This window comes from Paralichthys olivaceus, chromosome 8 (genome assembly GCF_024713975.1).
Source record: "Paralichthys olivaceus isolate ysfri-2021 chromosome 8, ASM2471397v2, whole genome shotgun sequence".
Classification (NCBI taxonomy): Eukaryota; Metazoa; Chordata; class Actinopteri; order Pleuronectiformes; family Paralichthyidae; genus Paralichthys; species Paralichthys olivaceus.
The window spans coordinates 2,309,352-2,330,994 of NC_091100.1; the positions used below are offsets into that span (position 1 = coordinate 2,309,352).

At 40.4% G+C, this 21,643-nt stretch overlaps 1 protein-coding gene and 1 long non-coding RNA gene across 2 annotated transcripts; both read left to right on the forward strand.

The window, feature by feature from the left end:
* Positions 1-2,045: 2,045 nt before the first annotated feature.
* LOC138411153 (uncharacterized) lies at positions 2,046-3,901 on the forward strand. Its single transcript, XR_011243800.1, has 4 exons — positions 2,046-2,228; positions 2,824-2,980; positions 3,281-3,318; positions 3,517-3,901. It is a non-coding gene; the product is annotated as an uncharacterized lncRNA (long non-coding RNA).
* A 3,172-nt stretch (positions 3,902-7,073) lies between these two features.
* On the forward strand, positions 7,074-20,020 carry mfng (MFNG O-fucosylpeptide 3-beta-N-acetylglucosaminyltransferase). The gene is made up of 8 exons (XM_020104024.2): positions 7,074-7,926; positions 12,453-12,498; positions 13,283-13,385; positions 14,166-14,319; positions 17,512-17,597; positions 18,238-18,403; positions 18,497-18,582; positions 19,413-20,020. The coding sequence occupies exons 1-8, from the start codon at positions 7,570-7,572 to the stop codon at positions 19,462-19,464; spliced, it is 1,050 nt and encodes a 349-aa protein (XP_019959583.2). The 5' UTR covers positions 7,074-7,569; the 3' UTR covers positions 19,465-20,020.
* Positions 20,021-21,643: the final 1,623 nt, after the last annotated feature.

Sequence of the window (21,643 nt, forward strand, 5' to 3'; positions counted from 1 at the left end):
ATTTCTCCTAAATTCACCAAATAAGCTCCTCTGCATATTTAAACATTTCTTGATGTGAGTCATTAACTGGGGAACGTCTTTGGTGATTTGTTTTAGTTCAATTATTATATTAGCTAGTAGCTCATGCATATATACGTTAGCAAGACACAAGTAAACTATATTGGTTTTTGTCTTTGGGCTAATTAGCTGTAAATTGGAGGCACTGGTAGCTTAGTTTAACGTCCAGATTGTGCGTCACATCTCGTGTTGTGTAGCAGGTTTAAACGTGTGTCTCATAAACTCTAGAGAATCAAACAAACACAAAGGAAATGTCCTAATAACTTGTGACCAGTGCTGGTGTTTCTTGTTAAAGTGTGAAGTGAGTGCAGGTCAGAGGAGGAAACAGACTCTGACGGAGACTCTGACACAGACAGGACCTTTAATGAACGTCTGTCCTGGAGCAGCGGTGTGAGAATTATTCAGAGTCTGAGTCTCGATGCTTCTAAGAATCGAGAAATGTCCACAGCTGTGTGCAGGAGATGTGGAAGACGGGAGGGTAGAGACGAGTCTTATCTCCCGACCTGATGTTCAGAGTTTTTAATAGACTTTAATATGTTGGTTTGAGGGAAGCTGTGCGCAAACAGGAATATAATTATTATTGATTTTTTAAAATCACCCTGAAAAAGGGCAGGGGCTGAAGCCTCCTTTGATGTCTATGTGTGCACGTACCAACTGTTAAAAACAGCGACTTCCTTCCTCTTTATATCCACATACATGAAATTCAAAAGGTTTTAGATTAAACTGGGGTTTGTCCAAGTGTGAGAAACAACTTTCGTGTCTTCTGTTCATATCAAACCTGTATCGTCCACATCACAACGACCCACTGACACAAGAAAGACATGTGAAATAGATCTGAGAAAAACTGGGCTGTTTTTAATCTCATCAGTTCAGTGTCTCATTAAGATGCAATAAAGACTGACATCAAAAAGACAAATCAAAGAAAGATTTAAAATTAAACTGGAAAATAAAACTACCATTAATACTGTGAGTGACATTAAAACATAGTAAGAGTTTTAAATCAAAAGTGAATTAGAACAAATGAGTCACATTTTATGTAAAAATAAAAATAGTGAACAGAATAAAAAACACTTTTAATGATCCCCGAAAGAAAATGTGCTTTGTTGCAAAATTGTACATCACAAAGTTAGAAAAGAGGAAGTTATAAGTGAACAACAAATGAAATAAACAAGACTATAAATATGAATAATGTTGTGAAGAAAAAGTAAAGTATAATTAACATCAGTCTCCTAAAGGTGCAGCCAACAAACTAATGATGTTACTAGAATTACCAAAACTAATATTACAATAATGAATCAATAATCCTCATGAAGAATAAGTGATGATATATCATCTATTTTATAAAACTTATAAACCTGGATCACAGCAGTACAACATTATTCTGTTCGTAACATTTGAAGCTTCACACCCTGAGCGAGACGTCAGAGGAAAATGGCCGGAGTGTGATCACGGTGGATTCAAACACACTCCTTCCTCTTCACATGTTTAACACGTGATGTTTGAAATTCCACAAAACACTAAAGTCAGATAGATAGATAGATAGATAGATAGATAGATAGATGGATGGATAGACTTCTCAAAATGTCCAAATTTTGTCTTTTTCAATGATGTCTTTTTCCCAAATACAACTTCAGTCCACGCTCTTTTGCACCTTCCTTTTACATTCATCACACATTATGCTTCAAGATTTTATTGGCAGCAATGATGTCGATCATCAATTACTACAGATAAAGTCATCCTTTCTTCATCCCACAGTGAGGAGATTTGCTGTGGTGCAGTAATAGTAAGGATGGTGAAAGTACTAAATGAGTAAACATGCAGTATAAGAGCATTGAAGTATAGAAATATAATAGAAATTATATATACAACTGAAACAGAATATATACAGTGGAATGCACATCAGTTGCCATTGAATTCCACAGATAGGTGAGAGTATAAAATGGATAATAAATATGGTAAAAATATATATCAAAGACAGAAAGTATCCAATCTTTCCTTTCAACACTTTTTGATTGATGTGTGAATCACTGATCCCGCCCTTCCACCTTTAAATACGGAAGAGAAGTCATGATTGCGCCTCCCTGTGGACAGATGGCCGCACAGCAGCTGGTCCAGCAGCAGCAGCAGTGTCTCCAACAGCTGATCAGACTCTTCTCTCCTGTGAACGTCCGGTGAGTCCAACAGTCTCTTTGCTTCTTGTTCTTCTGGACATTTGTTTCAGAAGATGTTTCACTGGTGGAGGAAAAGTTTGTGTTTGTATTGTTTTGTGTCTTAAAGAGGGTTCACTCTGCTCAAAGTCTGAGAAACTGAATGATTTGAGCTGATGAGTTTGTTCTTCCCTGAAAGTGTTAGTGTCTTGTTAGTTAGTTGATCTCTGGACTCTTTGCTGTGTCATTCAGACTTTGTCTTTTCTCATTATTTTATATTGTAATTCTTGTGTTTACAGACAGAATTGTTTGTTAAGTCAACATGAAAAGTTTCTTTGTGGTTGAAGTTGATTCAACGTTAAAGAAAAGTTTCTGCAGTGTCTTTACACGAAAAAGAGTGTGAATCACTAAGGGTCAAGCTTTTACATTGAAGTAACATGAAGCAAATATTCTGTGACGAGGCCGACAGCCTGATGTCACTACTGAGGAGTTAAACTCAATGAGGGTTGAACAAGCGTTGTTGAAGAAGGGGACTCTTCTCTTTTACATAAAGATTTATTTCACTATGATGCATTCAACTTGTCTGGATTAATTTTTATGAAATCATGATGTAAATCAGGAAGTAAACCAGGAAGTCACTTTTGGAGGGAAACTGCAAAGGCCTCAGCTCAAGGCCTCACATCAGCTCCCAGCAGCCTCTGGGAAAAGGAGCTAAGTTTTAATTGTCAGAATTTTCTACTTCTTTCACTGACTTCACTCAGATGTTCAACTTCAAGGTGAGTTTTAAATTTTTAAATGTTTTTTTGAATGGGATTAATTTGAGTTATTTTGTTTGCAAACACATAAAATTCAATACAACCACTTTGACCCTATGACACACTCGATATAAACAAACTCCTTCTAGAATGACCTGTATTCATTTCCTATGTAATTTCATGCATGGCTGAGAGTTTCTTTGCTGTATCTTTGAAATAGATATTTTTCATTATTTAATATTCGAGGTAGTTTTTGATCATTATTTTAATCTTGTAAATTTAATCTTGTAAATTTTGTATTTCTACAGCACTTTTACACAGATGGGTCAAAAAGACTACTACAGTATGTATTTATGCATGTGAGTATTACTTCACAATCCAGTTACTAGTGAGAAAGAGAAATATGTAAAATACTAGTAAGCTGTTGAGATATTCTTTTCTAGCTAGCTAACCACGGCTAGATCAACAAAATAAAACTCGGAATAGAACAGTTTATACAAAATAGACTGATGTGCATTTGAAAATATTCTCTTTTTCTTTCGATTTTCTTTATCCAGAGTTAGTTATACCTGGTCCCAACCATTCCAGATTTACAGCATGAAGATGAGGAGCCAATTCTTGGTCTTGATTCTGAGCCTGAAATCTCTGATGCTGATGACCAGACTATGTTCCTGCAGGATCAAGCTGGAGTTGTGGGGGAGTCTTGGAATCCAGCACTATGACATGAAGTGAACTGTTCTTCCCTTAGTGGAGGGGGATGCTCGTTATGCTCATTATAATGAACTACAGGATCTTTATTTTCTTCATCACAGTGGCGGAAATTGGCTTCAATAGAAATGGGAACTCTATAAAACTCATTAAATCACTTTGTAAACTCTGGATTAAACCAATGTATTAAAAAAAACCGCTCATATTAAATACTCAATTGTCTGACCTCGATTTGATATATCATATTTGTCTTTTTATTTTTCAGTTTCTCTTTCTCTTCATGGTTCCTTCAGGGCAAAGACTCTAAATTAGACTCTGCTCCAAACAGCTGCTTCGATCATTGTTTGGATTGAGTGACCCCTCATTATATAATGAGCATTTAGCTCCATGTAACATTGAAATAAATTTGTATATAAAAACAGGAAAATAGTCTGATTTGGGTTTATTTTCATCACAGTCATTTGATTTACACCACGTTGAATTTAGTTCAGTGCCACTGATCAGTGCTGTTTGTGGATAAGGTTACACTGAACTCTAGTGGCAGCATGTTGCATATCCCTCCGAATCTGTTCTCACTGCTTTGACAGAATCATTTTATATCAATAGTTTGTCCAATCTGGGCTACTGTAAAAAAACATGGCAGCCTCCGTAGAGAGGACCCGCTCCTGATGTAAATATAAATTATTTAAAAAAAGTATTTAAATATAAAGGGCCATTCTAGGGTAAAGAAAACAACAATTTGTACAAATTAGATGAAACACACTAGTGGAAACATCACTGGGATTATTTTATATTCAGTTTCTGCCATTAGATCCTTTCACCTGAATCTTACACACTAGACCTTCAAGATACTTAAAAATAATTAATTATGAATTTGAGATCACAAACTAAATTCTTTTTTTGAAACATGTTCAGTTGGCACTGTTTGTGAACATCTGTAAGCAAATGGAGAATTTACGCAAACTGATCCCAGGCTGTCGTTCAAGTCTGAGAATTGAATTTCAGCATCAGGTCGACAGGACACTGGAGTTGAGACTGAGGTTTTCAGGTACTTAAGCTTCACTGTGATTGAGCACTGAGCCATCGAGCCATATTTCACAGACACACACACACATCACACACTCGTCATTTGCTCCATGTCTCCTACACTTTCCACACTTTGTATCTCACTTTAATACATTGAAGCCACTGAACATGTCAGAAAAAACTTCATGAAAACATATCTACATTAGAGAAATCTTTGCCATGTTGGAATCATGTTACAGTTTTTTAAGGTTTATAAAGTGCAGCTGATTAAACAGTGTTAAAATCTGCAGCCTTTGCCTTCACGACTTCCTCACGTTTGTGTCTGTGATGTTTATCTAATCTCAGTTCTTGAGCTCCGTCCAAGTCTCTGTCTGACTCAGAGCAGGTAAAAGTGACAAAGCCCTAAAAGGGGGTCTGGTCCCTCGACTCCCGGGGCCCTTTGTTCGAAGTGGGGCTGCGATGTACTTGGTGTTTGAGAAAGGACCCTTTTCAGGGAGGCCGTAAGGCGATCCTGGGCCTTTCCTAGCCAGGGTGTGCCCCGGGAGTCTCTGGTTTACCTGCGGGACCGTGAGGGGCGGGGTGCATGGAAGTGGGCTGGTCCTGACTGCAGGGCCAGGTAGCGGTGGAGGGGAGGAAAGCAGCTGGTCAGTGGAAGAGAGAGAGCGAGGAGACCCAGAGAAAGGAGGGGAGGGATGGAGGGATAGATGTAAGGCGAGAACGCTGAGAAAGGACAAATAAACAAAGGTGGCGATGAGGGTCTGAGGTGAATTAATTGTATCAAGCTCTTTCTCTCTGTGGAGACGGTCTCTGGAGACAGCGGCACAGGAAACAGTAGACAGTGGATGCAGTATTGGACGAAGCAGAACGACTCAGAGGGACCTGCAGCTTTTAAAGAGTCGAGCAGCTGAGGAACATTTCACGGTCCCTCCCTGAGAGTTTTTCTGACGCACCATTATTGTTTCCCTTCTGGAGATGAGGTGATGTTGTGGAACGACCCCGGGTACAAAAGTGAAGCCATCTTACACTTCTGACGTCACGTCCCCGCTGATGCTTGACAGATAGCGAGTCTGTATCAACCGTTGATCATGATATTTCACCTTGTTTTATATCATCAAGAAGGTAATTACAACTAAACTTAAAATAAAATAAAAACTAGTCTTTGGCCTCATGCTTTCAAATCTCCACGTTCTGAGGTTGAGTTTATATGAACTGATCAATTTCAGGTGGACTTCAGTTGCTGAGCAGGACACAGAACTAAAATGTGCTTTAGAGGAAACTTTGAATTTGCAAACTCAGTTTTTGAAAGTTCGTGTGCAGCAGAGTTTTTCGGAACAGTCGAGCGACACAGAAAGTAACAGTAACTCTAAAGAGGAAGGAGGAGGAGTGTTTGTGGTTTGTTGTTTTTCTCCATGAGTGAACTAACGGCACCAGGTTCAGTCGGCTGTGATAAGTTGTCAGACGTGTAGTTTGTGATTGATTCGTACTCTAACAATTTTTGCCAGTTCTTCAGAACCTCGCTCCCGTAGACATCTCAAGAAAAATGGGTTACGAGATGATTCATGAGAAGAAAAACAAGACTTTTTCTCACAGTTATTTACTTTACCTCAGTCTACACTTTATACTTCAGACTGCTATTTCTTCAGGACTCTTAAAATGTTTCAAAACAACAGCGTGAGTGCACCATTATCCAAAAGTATCATGTATTGATCCTTAGTTTTGCATTAAATTCAGAAAAACTCCGCGTTAATTTACACCCACAGAGACATTTATAGTTTGTGTAATGTTTTATATGTGATAGTGTTTGTATGTGCTCAGTTGTTTGCTGTGATTAACTCTGCCAAGGAGGCTACGTTTTCTCCCCTGCCTGTTGGTTTGTTGGTTTATTAGTTTGGAACAAGACAATCCAACAACATTTGGACTGATAACGAGAGAGAATTATCTATGGATCTTCATGAAAAAAATCAGGCATGTGTAAGAGGCGGATATATTTATGCATTTGTGTTATTTGGTGCAGATACGAATGAGAAAACAAAAATCTGGATCCAGTGAATTTCAATGTGGTTTCATGAGGGGACTGTTGGGGCTTGGCAGAGGAATGCACTTTGATTGCACCTATGTTCATCCGTCCATCCATCCATCATCCATCCATCCTTAAAAGGGTCATTGGGCATCAACAGTACAGCTTCATCTGTTGAAGAAGACCATGCTTCGATAAAAAATTTAGTTCACTGGAAACGTTCCCCTCTCAAAATAAAATAAAAAGTGCAACACTGAAGTCCTCATTCTTCCCTATAAGATATTTACATTTAAACACAGAGCTAAAAAGAAATATTTATTATTAATAATAAAAACTACAACTATTTGAAAACATGTTTCAAGAAAAGCTTTATCCATGTAATAAGTAGAAAACCTCTGTATTGTGTAACTGTTTGATGTATTATTTGAGTATTTTCATCCTATTTGGTGTGACGCATGTTTTGAAGACCTTTTCTCCAGTAAAGGCTGATTATAAAGGGAAGTGAAATTCTACAGGCTGAGGTTTATTTTGAAATCAGGAAGCCTCATCACTTCATTCCGTCAGAGACAAGCAGTGTGCGCAGAGCTGCGCCTGTGACAAGTCAAGTACCTGCTGCAGCAGCTTTTACGCACAGAACGGAAGAAAACCAGTCGTTTCAATGCAGCTGATTTCAAAAGAGGAAGAAAATTCTCAGTTTTATGATTAAATGAATCCGATCAAAAGTCTACAATCATGCGAATTAAGAGCTGATTGGTGAAGGACACGGACAGGAAGGTGATGGGGAATCGAAATCACCAACAGCCAAGAACATGGTTTTAATACTTTGTGGAATCTACAGTGAATAACTTTTTGTTCTACGATGCACAAGAGATGGACGCGTCGGAGGCTGCCGGTCCTGGTTTTCACCTTCTTCGTCATCCTCTACGTGGATCTTCAATTACGCACCAGCGACGCTCCCAAACTCAGTGCCGTCCACGATCCGCCAGCCGGTGCGCTCCACCGCGCCATCCAGCAGGCTCCCTCCCCGGCCAAGGGCTCACATAGGCCGGCCGGCAGCAGCGGAGAAGCTGGACACCCGACCACTGAGGGTGCTCATGTCACTCAGCCAAAACTGGAGCAGGAGGACATCTTCATCGCTGTGAAAACCACCGGCAAGTTCCACAAGACGCGTCTGGCGCTGCTCTTGGAGACGTGGATCTCAAGAACCAAGACGCATGTGAGTCCCTGATGTGTCTGCAGCTGCTCTGACACTTTCATTTAAAACCTCTTACATTATTTAAACAGCAGAACACCCCTGGGTTTAAAACAGTGAACATGTGGTTTAATGAGCACAATGAATAGAGGAGATTGGAAAGTGGATTGAAGGAATTTTACCAAAGTCTCGATCTCATTCAAAAGACACCAATTTATAAAGTTACATACATTCACATGTCCTCAAAGCAAACTCATATGATGTCCATATCCACAGTGCGAAGTTCAATTCAATATTTCTACGATCAAGTATCTGACTCGCATGTTCTTTTGTTCTGTTGATGAAATGAAAACATTCACTTCCTTCCTGCTTTCAAGCTGCAGGTCTCTAATTGACTCGTCCTGAGTTCACCTCCTCACTGATCGATTGTTTCACTGATTAAATCGCAAAAGAAACAAAAACAGTCATGTGGGAAACAAATGGTGTTTTCTAGTCAGTTGTAACTTCTGCTTTTTTCCTTAGATTCGACATTAAACACTATTTTTTGTGGCTTTGAAATAAGGGGAAGTAGATTTTTAAAAGTGTAATTATTTATTGTTAAGTTTAGTTTTAGTTAGATTTTGGTATATCTAGGTTATATTGTAGAATGGATCCAATATTGTTGGAAACACACTTGTTTGCTTTAAGATGATTGATACCTGTTAGCTATAGTTAGCTTAGCATACAGATTACAGCAGCACCACTGAGCTGTCCCGTTTACAAAGCTCCTGCAAATATACCCGACAAATGCGTCTTTTTACTCCTGAGCGATGAAGAATCCAACTTATTGCAGGATTTATTAGTTCGACCTCGTCCTGCAGCCACCACAGGTTCCCTTTGCTGCGTGTCGGTCCCCATTCTCTCCTCCCTTCTCAGGTTGACTGTCCTGTCGTTAAAAGTGAAACGCCCAAAAAAATGCACTCCATGGGATGGTTTATGAAACTGGGTGAAGTGCTCATGTTCTCTCCTCCAGCTTCTTGTCGTCTCTGTCACATGTAGACAAACCTTTCAAACAGGTGCTGACGGAAGATGATGATCCAAATTTAGTTTCTACTTCTTCCTCATCGCAAAAATGAAACTCAAGACTGCTGAATCTTTGTTTTGACTGTTTAATGTGTTTAACAAGAGGCTGAAAATCTATATGTACATGTAAAATACAGACCCACTGGTGTGCTGTATGTATACACATCAGCACATGGACACACAAAGATGCAAGCAACACAAAAAAAACACACACAGACACAGGAAGCTGTGCGGGCAGGTTGTCTGGGCCGAGGGGAAGCAGCCGCCATGTGACGACTCCGTGAACAATACTGAAACGGAAGCTGGTCATAGAACAGGAAGTGGAGAGGCTGATTGTGCAGCGCAGAATCAGCCTAGTGTTACCTCACACACATACACACACACACACTGTACGTCTTACAAGGTGAAAAGTCATTTCTAACAAGCTTGGCAGCCGCTGCTGTTTTGCATCGAGCTGGAAACTGAGAAGTTGCAACAGAAAAGTTTCATGGTTACGTACGATCATCAGCGCTAACGCGACAGAATAATTTGCAGCCATGTTGACTCTGTCATGTACAGCAATTATTTGAGCGAAATGCTAATGTCGCCATGCTAATATGAGATCAATTTCAATGCTAAATGATGATGATGATGTTTAGCAGGTTTATATCCACCAGTGTTTAGCTCAATAGTTAATACAAACAGCTGAGGCTGATGGGGACAGTCGTTAGTTTCGTATAGTATCTGTACATAATGATTTGGACAAATTGAAGTTTTGACAAAAAGGCAGCGCTAGAGGTAAAATTAAAGAATCATCATAATCATTCGGATTCTCATCTTGGAACCGTGAATGTCTCAACAAACTTTAGAGCAAATCCATCCCAGTAGAGTCTGTAACTCTGATCATCATCTGCAGGGACCCGTAAAAAAATCTTTAAAATATTCGAAACACATACTTCCATGCATCCTTTAATATCTTACATCCACTAGAGAGAACAGTGCAGAGTCAAGTGATACTCGAGGTTACTACGTTAACCTGTCCACTGTACCCCAGCCCCCCCCCCCCCCACGACCCTCAAAATGACTCTTGAAGTACAAATGTTACAGTTTAATTGATTTTTCAAAAGCGTTTTCCTCAAAATATCGACCTATTCCCTCAGAGCTTTGGTCGGACAATTTGGACACTGGTGGCCTATATTTGGTAGAACCTTAGCCGGTGATAATGATAATACGCTGTTGAATAAAATAAAGTCACTGATGGGTTAAATCCCAGAAGCAGCCAGATAAATCTACAGTAATAAAATGATTTTCTCTCCACCCTCAATTACTCTCAGCAGTGCTTCCTCAAGACACCTCAGAGATCCCCTGTAGCACATAGTTAAGGGCCAAATTGCAGATTTGAAAGCCTGAGTCCAATCACACAGCCAAGGAAACTAGGAAGTATAGATCAAAAACCTTATCCAGATGTATTACAGTCATTTTGTGCTGTGGGGCAGCACAAATCTTACTTTAATGTACCTTTAACGGTGTGAAAAACAAGATGAGATTTATGTGTCCCTGCTCGACCTCGGTAAAATATCCTCTCAAACTCCTGCTTACAAACCGCTGAAAGCCCCCAGTCCGCCATTTTTGTTCCACAGCGTGGGTTGACTGATTTCACTGCAGGTAGTTTAGTTTGAGTTATGACCAGAGGGGGAGGAAACTAATTGTGGTGGCGGCTCTTGCTCGTGGGATTTTCTGGGTGTAGGTCACGGCGGCGGCGGATTGATCCAGGTATCTCGTCCTCCTGCCTCAGTGATGGAGGGATGATGGACAACGACGAGGGGAAAGGGCCTTCGGGAGAACAAGCGAGGGAGGGAGGAGGTAGAGTTTGATCTGTATTAAAATGACTGAAGCTAAGATTTAAAGGTTGTTTGGTTACACTGAGAAGGAGAGACAGAGAGAGAGGAGTAGAGAGAGAATTAATGGATGGGGTTGGTACAATAAAACAGTGCTTAAATAGATGCAGCCTTTCTTTTCCAGAATGCAGTCGAGAGAGTAATAGGGAAATTAGTCACTTTAATGTGAACACAAATACTTTGACACAAGTCTCATGGGGGGGGGGACATGTTTTCAAAAAAGAAATATAAGAAGAAAAGATTGATTAAATGAGACTAAGAAAAAGGAATATGGGAATGAGAAATAATAACATGGATGAGATAAAACTAATGAATCACAGAAATTAAATAACTTTATTTGTATAGCACTTATAAAGAAGGTTACAAAGTGCTTCACAAAATGCATGGCAATAAAAAACTAATGATTAAAAAATAAAAGGTAAGTGGAGGTTAGGGTCATTTTCAATTCAATTTAGTTTTAAGTGCCGAATCAACATATTACTGTAACATTGAGACCATGAAAATTAAATATGATTATTTCCTCCATTTCACAAGTGGAAATATCATTTTGAATAGCTCGTTTTAAAATGAAATATCGAAGCCCTGCTCGGACAGATTATCCTCCGTCCCCTCAAACTTTGTTTTAATCTGCATGAAGCTGATATCAGTGAGATGTAACACTGTGTGTTAGAGCCACTTACGGCTCATTTTTAATGTTTTTAAGATGTTTTTCTGGAACATTTTTAGTATTCTGGAGAAATGACAATACATTTTTCTGAAGTTAAGCCAAACACAAGTTATGGTTTGTGTTTATCTTATCTTTCGGGTGATTTGTCCCACTCTGAGTTTATTTAGCAGCGGCCTGGCACAGAGGGTGGAGCGCTGCATCGCCGGGTTCAGCCTGCGGAGCTGTGGAGATGTGTAATGCCAGGGTTGCTGGTTCAAATTCCCCCTGGTACAAACCTCCTCGCTCTCAGTCACCCTGAGCATTTTAATCTTTATCAATGAAGTGTCTGTCTGATGAGGTTGCGACTCCAGCTGGTTCTGGAAATTCAGAGATGAATTTTAGAAGGTTCATTTTGCATTTGAGTCAAAGAAAGAAAAACAGACTTTTTCAATATTTCAATAGATTTATATCAACACAGTAAATAAATGTTTAAAAATGAAACAAACATCTATATATTTGAAAAAAATCAATATTTACCCTATTTCTAATTAAACCTGTTATTTAATCTGATTCACATGTGAACATTAATGTCTTGAGTAGTTTTACAATTTCACAACACCAGAGGTCAGCATTGTACTATCTACTACTATCTATCTATCATCTCTCCATCATCTATCATCCATCCCTCCATCTATTCATCTTTCATCTATCTGTCCATCCATCTGTCCATCTATCTGTCCATCCACACAAACAAATTGATCAGTGTGCAGTGACTCATTGTTTCCGCTCACAGTGGGGAGCCTTGTTGTTTCTGTCACATTGTGTTTGCTCTATTTTAAACGATATTGATCCTGTGTGAATGTTTGTGTGTTGGCTCCTTAATGAAGGTGTTTGTTACAGACGTGGAGAAGATGCTTGAGTCCTAATCAAAGCCGCTGTGTCTCTTTCTGTTTCTTTTTGTCTAGACGTTCATTTTCACAGACGCAGGGGACGAGGACACAAGTTCAGAAGGTACGAAGTGGTCTGGCATCTAATTTACACACAAGCTGATGTCGCTAAAAAGTATGTAGATATAGTCTTTAATTCAGTCTTGGTGAGGGATCGGTACAACTTTCAGTCATCTCTTGATCAGAGACCCTTGTCATTTTATCGCTTCTGTGAGGAAGTCTGACAAGCACAGGACCATAGACTCAATAAAGATGGACGACAAGTCTCCACTTCTTCCTACTGTACACAAACAAAGCTTCAATATCAGCAGCCATCTTGTGCTGGTGACGTAATTTGAGGCCAGATTGCAGTGGTGATAAGAGAATGCATTCTCTCTCCTGCCTTCTCATCCCTTTATTTTGTCACTACCTCCCATCTCTCTCTCTCTCTCTCTCTCTCTTTCTAGTCTCTCACCCCCTTCTCCGATTGTATGAACTCTAATAAACCCATTTCATTTTTTTAGATATTATAATGAACATGTTAATTATTTGGTTTTTGATGTTTTCATTTGTCTTTACTCATCTTAATTTTACCAATTGTTGTTTTTCTTTATCCTAGAACCTTTATATTTAAATACTTTATATTTAAATCAGGAGTGGGTCCTCTGTACTGAGGCCGCCATGTTTTTTTACAGTAGCCCAGACTGGACAAACTTAACCTTTTGAGTTTTTATGAAGGCAGGTTTTCTTTTAATGTTTGAAAGGGGAGGGTGAGGGGAGGGGTACTCAGCTGTAACATGTAACTTCACCACTAGATGTCACTAAATTCTACACCCTGAACCTTTAAACACATCTCTCTCTCTGTCCAGGTTATAACATGGTGGTGACAGACTGTCAGTCCGATCACAGCCAGCAGGCTCTGTCCTGTAAGATGTCCGCTGAGTACGACAGCTTCATGGCCTCAGACAAGAGGTGAGACGGATTAACGTCTGCGTCCACGTTGTTTAAGATTGGATTAACGTAACTGAGGGGAAATCGGACTATGGCCCCACTCAAGGCCGTCATATTGTGTTGTTTATATTTGCTCATATTTTTGTTGTGTGGAAAATAGCTCAACAGCTTGTGTATGACTCAGGCTGGGTCTGCTGTCTTGGTATTCAGATGACAAGAGGAAATGAAAGAGAGTGTTTGGTTCCAAGCCCCACTTTGTTATTTGGGGGAAGCGAGGCTGTGTGGTTTGGATGGAAGCCGTCGATGTTGTTGTGCGGCCAATGGGACGGCAGAGGAAACAAGACTCAGCGCTTCGTTTTGGTACCAGCTGCTTTGTCGTTTGGACTCTGATGTTGTAGCAAGAGTCTGTTTTGTTTGGAAAGAAGAGTTTACATCGTGTCCAGTCATTAAGGTGGCAGAGGAAATCAAACAGCTCAACCACTCAGAGTACTAGCAGTCAATTTCATTGTTTATTACGTCTGTTTTTCCCGATGCCTGCTGCACACGAGAGGATACATGGGATGGTTTATGAACAAATTACTGGGCCAAATAATCCTGTGTCCCATGTCTGAGAGCAGCATTAGAGTCGATAAACCCCTCACGCTGCTTTCAGACATGCACTGAACTCCGGATTTCTGATTTGAGTGTTTGCAGAAATCAATAGTTTGATTGGGAAGGGGAAACAAAAAAAACCTAATAAACCAAAACAGTGTTATATGATACTTTAACTCCATGTTGTTTCCTGTCCTCTTGTCCATTCAGGTGGTTTTGTCATGTGGATGATGATAACTATTTGAACCCTGAGGCCCTCCTGTCCCTGCTCTCCTCCTTCCCCCAGGAAGGCGACATCTATGTGGGCAAACCGAGCCTGGACAAGCCCATCAATGCTCACGAACTTCTGGAAGGCAACGCAACGGTACCACAACATGGTGTTTCTTGGCCATATATATTTTTAATTTGCGTGGACATTTTCTGCAGTTCATGTCTGAAAACAGCTTCAGTGACGTTGATGCTTTACGGAAAAGAAAGCTGGGAACACAAAAGAGGCGTTTGGGGATTCGTGCTTTCTGTGGGAGAGATCGACACCCTTTGCCACAGACTTTGGATTTTCGTAACTTGGCTAAAAACAAAAGCTAGATGACATATTAAAGCAAAGGGGTGGGACCTGAAAAGCACAATATGAGCATGTAGATTTCACGTAGGAGCTTTTAGGATTCTTGGCAGATTGAACCTCTTCTCTGCCTGAAGCTGCGCAGGGCAGAGTCACGATCACAAACACTATTTTTGTGATAGTATTCAACAGTTCAAATGTTGAAGAAATTCGAGTCCTCAGTGTTTCACTTGGAGCTTGTTTTCTTTTTTGGCAACACTGAAAAGGCTCTGAAACAGCATTTACACCACAGCACTCTATAACTCCCCTGAAACCTCCGGCTGAATTTAATTTACGTGGACCGATAACTCCTTAAGGCAGGGTGACCCTCTGAGATACATTACTGTCTTGGATGTGACTGCACAGATTTATTTTTTCGGGCTGCGCTGTCTTCGGAGATTCTTTATCTCTTTTATCTCCATCTTGAATCCCTTCTTCCCTCCCTCTTTCTCTTCGCTGATAACCTTTTTCTTCCAGCCCACCTAGGCAGACCTCATTGCTGTCATTCAATCTCTGATACTTGCCGTTGCTATTTTTTCTCTGCCCTTTGCTTCGTCTTTCTTTGCATCCTTCCGTCGTCTTTGTCTTCAGCTGTTTTCCAATGCTGCATTGTGGGAATTCACAGCCTCACCAGAGTCCTTCCTGCAGCCTTTCAATGGTTTAACTGAAACTTTCTCATGTGATTAACCCCATGATCGTAGCGGCTTTTTAAATGGATCTGAAATGTCCAGTATTTCACGTTATTGTCATTGGAATAAAGCTGTTGACATGGTTTCCAACATTAAAGTAGAACGACAAAGGTGCATCCAACAACACATCCTCATGATCAAAGATGAAACAATCTCCACCGCAGTAACGTTTAACTTTAAAAGAGTCATAAAACCCTGAGAGTTGAAAACCCTTGAAAATTTTGGGCCCATTTCTGAGACACAGGACTCACAGGTACCCGGATTTCAGCGATTTGTGCGATTGGACACTTCGGATTAGTCGGTTGAAGTTCTGTCATGTCAGAAACGTTGGTCGGCCTTCTTTAGGCTCACACACAGTTGAAGCATACGAGTCAATCCCCCTTTTTTTACGGTTTCCGCAACAATGACACCCAGTGGTCGGAGTAATTCTGTTTTTGTTCCATTCTTTTGATATCTCAAGAAAGCCTGGAGGTAATTTCTTTAAACCTTGTCCAAATGTTCAGTTAGACTCAAGGCTCTTGAAAACAATATCTGGAGTCAGCCTCTTAAGCAATTTCTTCAAAAATTAACCAGTGACTTTATGAGTCTGGAAAATAAATGTATGTCGACTGAAAGTGCACTGGTTGGCAGAGGAGTATAATGGCAGGTGATGATTCTAGATTCTGACCTATTGTCCATCTCTTAAATCACATACAGCTTCATTAAAAATCATCAAGTCCACATGAACCCATTCAAACCTTAGAGTGAACTATTTCTACAACCACAATTCAGGACTGTATAAATCCAACATACATGTTACTGTTGATTGCTCGTCCCCCTGGTGGAGATGCCTGGTCACTTCAAGACGTTGCTGTTTTAGATTTCAAATAAACTTTGATATAGGGGTTTTTTTTGGTCTTGATTTCTCTCCCTCTGTCTCTTCCATCCTTCCCTTCTTCTTTCTTTTTGGATGCTCTGCTGCTCTTAATGAACTAAAGCTGAGGTCCCTTCCTATTGGGTTTCTGCCAAAACGCAGCCCAGCCAGGTTAACCACTGCAAAGCTAAATCCATACTTTACATTCTTTTTCCATTTTTACTCCCGTCCCTGCAGAACGGGACGGAGAGGAGATGCACTCAGGGAAACATGGAGGAATGTATGCATGGATGTAGGAATGAATGAAAGGATGGATGGATGGATGTGTGTGTTCACATGGGAAGGATTTTTGGACCCAAGTGGATCAATGAGTGATTAGTGTCTTGTTGGGATATTGATTTGTGGTAAGACCCACACACTCTCTCACACAAACACACACACACAGACATACATACGAGGAAGACTCGCTTGGGGAAGGAGGGATTCAGACTGCAGGAGGTCGATAGTTTGTTTTTGAAATACACATGCAGCTATTCCCATGTACTATGTGTGTATGTGTGTACGTGTGTGTGTGTGTGTGTGTGTTGTTCACATGCTCTCCAGTCAGATTAATGCTCCCATTTAGTTAAAGTGCACCAGGATTCCAGCAAGCTGTTCTGAATAGCGCTCCATCCTCCCTGCACACTTCAATCTCTCTCACTTATTTCTGGGAATAAACGACTCTCTTCATCTCCCTCGTGTCACATTCTCTTCCCTGATTGCTCCCATTTACACTGAAAAAAAGATCTTTATTTATCTTTGCTTCCTAACTCCTCTCCTCTTTTTTCCACTCACATTTTCTGACTGTTCCCTCACTTCAACTTCTCTCTTTTTGTCATTCTACCATTTCCACCCTTTGCCGAGGATGTCTGAGTGATGGAGAAAACAAAAACGTCAGAGTCGTCTTTGTCTACTCGTCTCATTTTTTTAAATATTTCGCTGCCGATCTCATTTGATTTCCTGTCGCTTTTGTGAGGAGGAAGAAAAGGGTAGAAAAGGAACAGAGTCTTACAATAAAACAAACAAAAGGACTTGAAGGATGAAAATGAAGGAAATCAAACTGAAAGGAACAACCTGTTAAAAAAAATAGGAAGGAAAGAGAGGAAAGATATATAAAGGAATGAAAAGGAAGAGAAATCCAAGCGGAGGGGATGATAAAGTGAGAGGGGCGAACGACAAGGCAGGAAATGGGAAAAAAAATAAAAGGGAAGAGGGAAACTAAAAGACAGGAAGGGAACAGGAAGGAAATGGAAGAATGAAAAGGGAAATCAAATAACGCAGAAGACAGGAAACGAAAAGACTGAAGACTAAAAATCAATATTGTTTCCAGTTATTCTGTGTTTACATGTAATTGTTAATATCTGTGTTATCACTCAGAGGGAGGTTCGATTCTGGTTCGCCACAGGAGGAGCAGGTTTCTGTCTGAGTCGACGACTGGCGGAGAAGATGGCTCCATGGGCCAGGTATTAATACTACTACTACTACTACTAACAATAGTACTACACATACATATATTTAATATATGCTGAATGTCCAGATGAGTGTAAATAAAGAGAATAGGTGAAACAGTTAATTTTAATGTTGTGATTTGGCACCTTACAAATAATTGAATTAACAGTTTCAAACTAAGTTTAAGCCCATTTACCACATTTCATTTACTTAACATCTTTGAAAATATAGCCAACAGAAGTGTCTCATTTAATTCTAAATTCTTCAGAGTGAATTTTATCACTAGGTCACTGAACTCTATCCATCAAAGAAGCAGCAGCATAACGTTTTTTTAAGCTGAATAAATCTTCACAGTGATTAATCACCAATCTAAAGTAAGTTTCAGCTTCTACAAGTTTATATTTATTCTTCGCTCAAAGAAACTGAGACAAATGGCCGCCCAGGGCCAGGAGGTCGGGAATCAATATCAAAGTTGCTGCTGTTCTTTGAAAAAGGTCAGAAGCACAGTAAAGAGTTCATTGGCCTGAAAACGTGCAAAATCATCAACATCACCCTGTGGAAGTTTGATAGTTTTACTGAAAACATTTCACCCTCAAACAAATTTAAAAACAAGCTGAGATATATGAACCTTTGTGTTGTTTATGTGTATTTCAGTGGCTCCCGGTTCGAGCAGACGTCAGCGACCATCCGTCTCCCCGATGACTGCACGGTGGGTTTTATCGTGGAGAAGAGACTCGGCATCTCCATGGTTCACTGTCCTTTATTCCACTCCCACCTGGAAAACCTGCTGCTCATCAAACACAGAAGTATCGCACAGCAGGTACACACACACACACACGCACACACAAACACAAACACGCACGCTAATGCACACACACACACTCGTATGGATAAATGTTGTGTGTTTTCTCAGGTGACACTGAGCTACGGGATGTTTGAGAACAAGATGAACAGCATCGAGGTGAAAGGAAGCTTCAGTAAGGAGGACGACCCCTCCAGGTCAGTCTGTCTCTGTGTTTAACTTCATCTCTTTATGCGACGCACGCACTCTGCTTAGATTTCACACGGTTCATTGATATTCACGACAAAACTCCTGCACTTTCTTCTCTGCACACATCTGACTGGGTCTAATATGTCATGAAAATGAAGCCTCACAAACACACACACCTGCAAACAAATGCAAGTGAACGCGGTGACGTCACGGTCCAACAAAGGCTGTTATAACAACTGCCTCTGATAAAGCCTGGCTCACACGACAGGATTTTCAGCCTTATGGGTCGTTGCCAATTGTTGTGTGTGAACTCTTCAAAGAAAAGACTAGAGAATAATAACTAGAAAATACATTTTGATACAGATCCAGGATTTGTTTATCACTTTCTTTAACATTGTAAGACGGAGCCCTCGGTGTAGTTATACTCTCTCCTCAGTGCCAATCTAGTTCTATGTTGTATAATTTAACACTGTATGACTGAGGTGGAGTCGTTTGATATTCTATAGACTCTTCTATAAAACAGATTAAACTGTGGAGAGGCTCTGTCCTGGTTAAGTTGAACTTTGCTTATTAGCATCTGGTGGCCTCTGGGTTTGAAGAGGTTGACTATATAAAAGCAATGTCGCTATTTGGAGCGTGGAGGAGAGAGGTTGTTTCATCTCATCCCTTCTCTCTCTCTCTCTCTCTCTCTGCTCATTTCTTTTTATCTCTGCACCCGTGTCTTTGCACAGCCCCTTTTCAATTAAGTTACCACAGGAGGAATAAAATGTCACTAACATTGTACACAAATATGAGATAATAGGATCAATTATTATTATCCATATTCTGTCTCCTGCAGGTTTAAGACTGTCCACTGCCTGTTGTATCCTCTCACCAGCTGGTGTCCCTGAGCTCCACATAAAAAAAAAAAGCACATTGGACAAACACGTCGGACAAGCGGCTGCCGGCCCCTCATGGATGAGGAGCTCTTGAATAGTGAATACTGATGATATTCATTGACGCCCACTCTTCTTCCCTGTGACTACATCCATACGACTACGTTTTCATTTTAAAAACACGTTTTATAGATGGATTATTCTGCGTACAGAAAATACAACGAGGGAACTCACGTGCATTGTTTCCAAACGTCTCAGTTCCTGCAATGCTCCCCGGGTCGATGCACGTTAGTTGCTCGGCGTGTGAAGCATTTAAAAACGAAAGCGTAGTTGTGTGGATGAAGACTGATGTTATAGACTCTTTTATATAATGAGAGGCTGTTCTATGAAATGAAAAGGAGCCTTCTCTTCGCCTCCGTGTCTCAAACAGACTGATGCATTAATGCATTGGTGAATTTATGTTATGTTTGTTTGGACTGAAGCACTTAAGACTAAAACTTTGTCAGAAACATTTGAGGTTCTTTTGTTGAGAAATTGACAAAGTAAAAGTTAGATTGTATGTGTTTTTAAATTGGTGTTATTGTGTGTGTCTGTGTGTTGTGTGTGTGTGATGAAGGGGATGGTGTCCTTGTACCTGTGAAGTCTGCACACAATGAACCATTCTGACATCTCTCTCCTTATCCAAACCCTCCATCCTCCCTCCGAGGCTTCTCTCGCCGTCCACCTCCTTCCCTCCACCCCTCCATCTGTCTTCTTCCCTCCTCTCCTCTCTCCTCCCCCTGTCTCTCTGTTTACTCAGACTTATACACAATAGCTGTGGCTCCATCTTCAAGGCCACGACTGACAGATAAACCAACTTCCCCTTCTTCCTAGTTCCCTTATTTTTTTCCTATTTTACATTAAATAAAAAAAAAAAAAACCATCAACAAACTAAAAGCATGAAGGTCACAGCTGACACGTCTGAGACCTGCTCCACACCATATCTTAATAAATAAATAACTCAAATCTGCAGGCGAGTCTCATCACGACCAACAGATCGGGTTCAGGACCAGATCGCAAATCTTACAAAGACATGAATGCAATCGAATGTTGGTGCAGGAATCGGAGGCAGAGGCCACGTCATACTTGCAGAGAGACGACACTGTTCCGCCCGCTGGTGGGGCCGACCTTGTGTTAGGTGGATGGAAAGTGGATGTGTACGAATGGCCGTGACACGCGTGAGAACAGGGAGGGTCGAGTGTTGGAATGCAGGCGGAGATATCACAGTGGATGCAGAACCTATTTAATGCTGTGGTTACAGAATAAGTAATAGTCGTTGTTTCAAAGAACCTCTGGTTTGATTTAAATTACACACGTAAGAAAACCTTTCCACTACAGTGACTGAATTATTAAAGGTTCTAGGATGTTTCATTTCTGAAGCAAAATTTACATTAAATCAGGATAAATAGTTAGAAAATAATATTTTTTAAATGAAAGAGATTTAAATTCACACTTAAAAGCCTGATAAATGTGGCCTCATCTGAACTGCAGCACCATAGCACTTTTCATGTCCTCCATCTTTATATATTTCTATCGGTGAATCACAGTTGTTCTGAGTAAAGTAAAGCGTTAGCAATCAACTATTTGGCTCCAACTGCAACTTGCACTTTCTGTCCTCTGGAACCTTTTACCTAAATTTGTTGTCGGGCAGATAGAAATGATTTTTACCAAATAAGCGTCACATATACTTTGGGACCAGTTATTAGCTTCTTCAATGAAATCTCTGGAGATGGGGAACCACCTTGAAAAAGTCAATTAATATCAGGGTTAAATCTTATTGAAGTATGTGTGAGTTAGCAAAGGTCTTATCATGAGATCATCTTGTTCTCTTTTCATTAAAACTTAATTAAATCTACTTGAGATAATAAAATGTGTTTGTGTTGAAAGCTGAATGTGTTTCATTGTACTGCTGAATATTTAGCGGGAATAGTGAGATGGTGGTAAAATAGCAGTAAATTCACTGAGGCTGCCACTCTTTTCCAAAAAATCAAGTTTGATGAATTTAACTCCACTCGAGTGGCAGCTCTGCAGCCACCTTCGGAATCCAGGGAGAGTTCATTGGCCAACTAGTCTCAGCTGTGCCAATCAACTCTCCCTGGTTCACCCGGAGCTGCTCTCCGAGCCTTGTCCACAATCATCCAAGCTGCAGATCTTT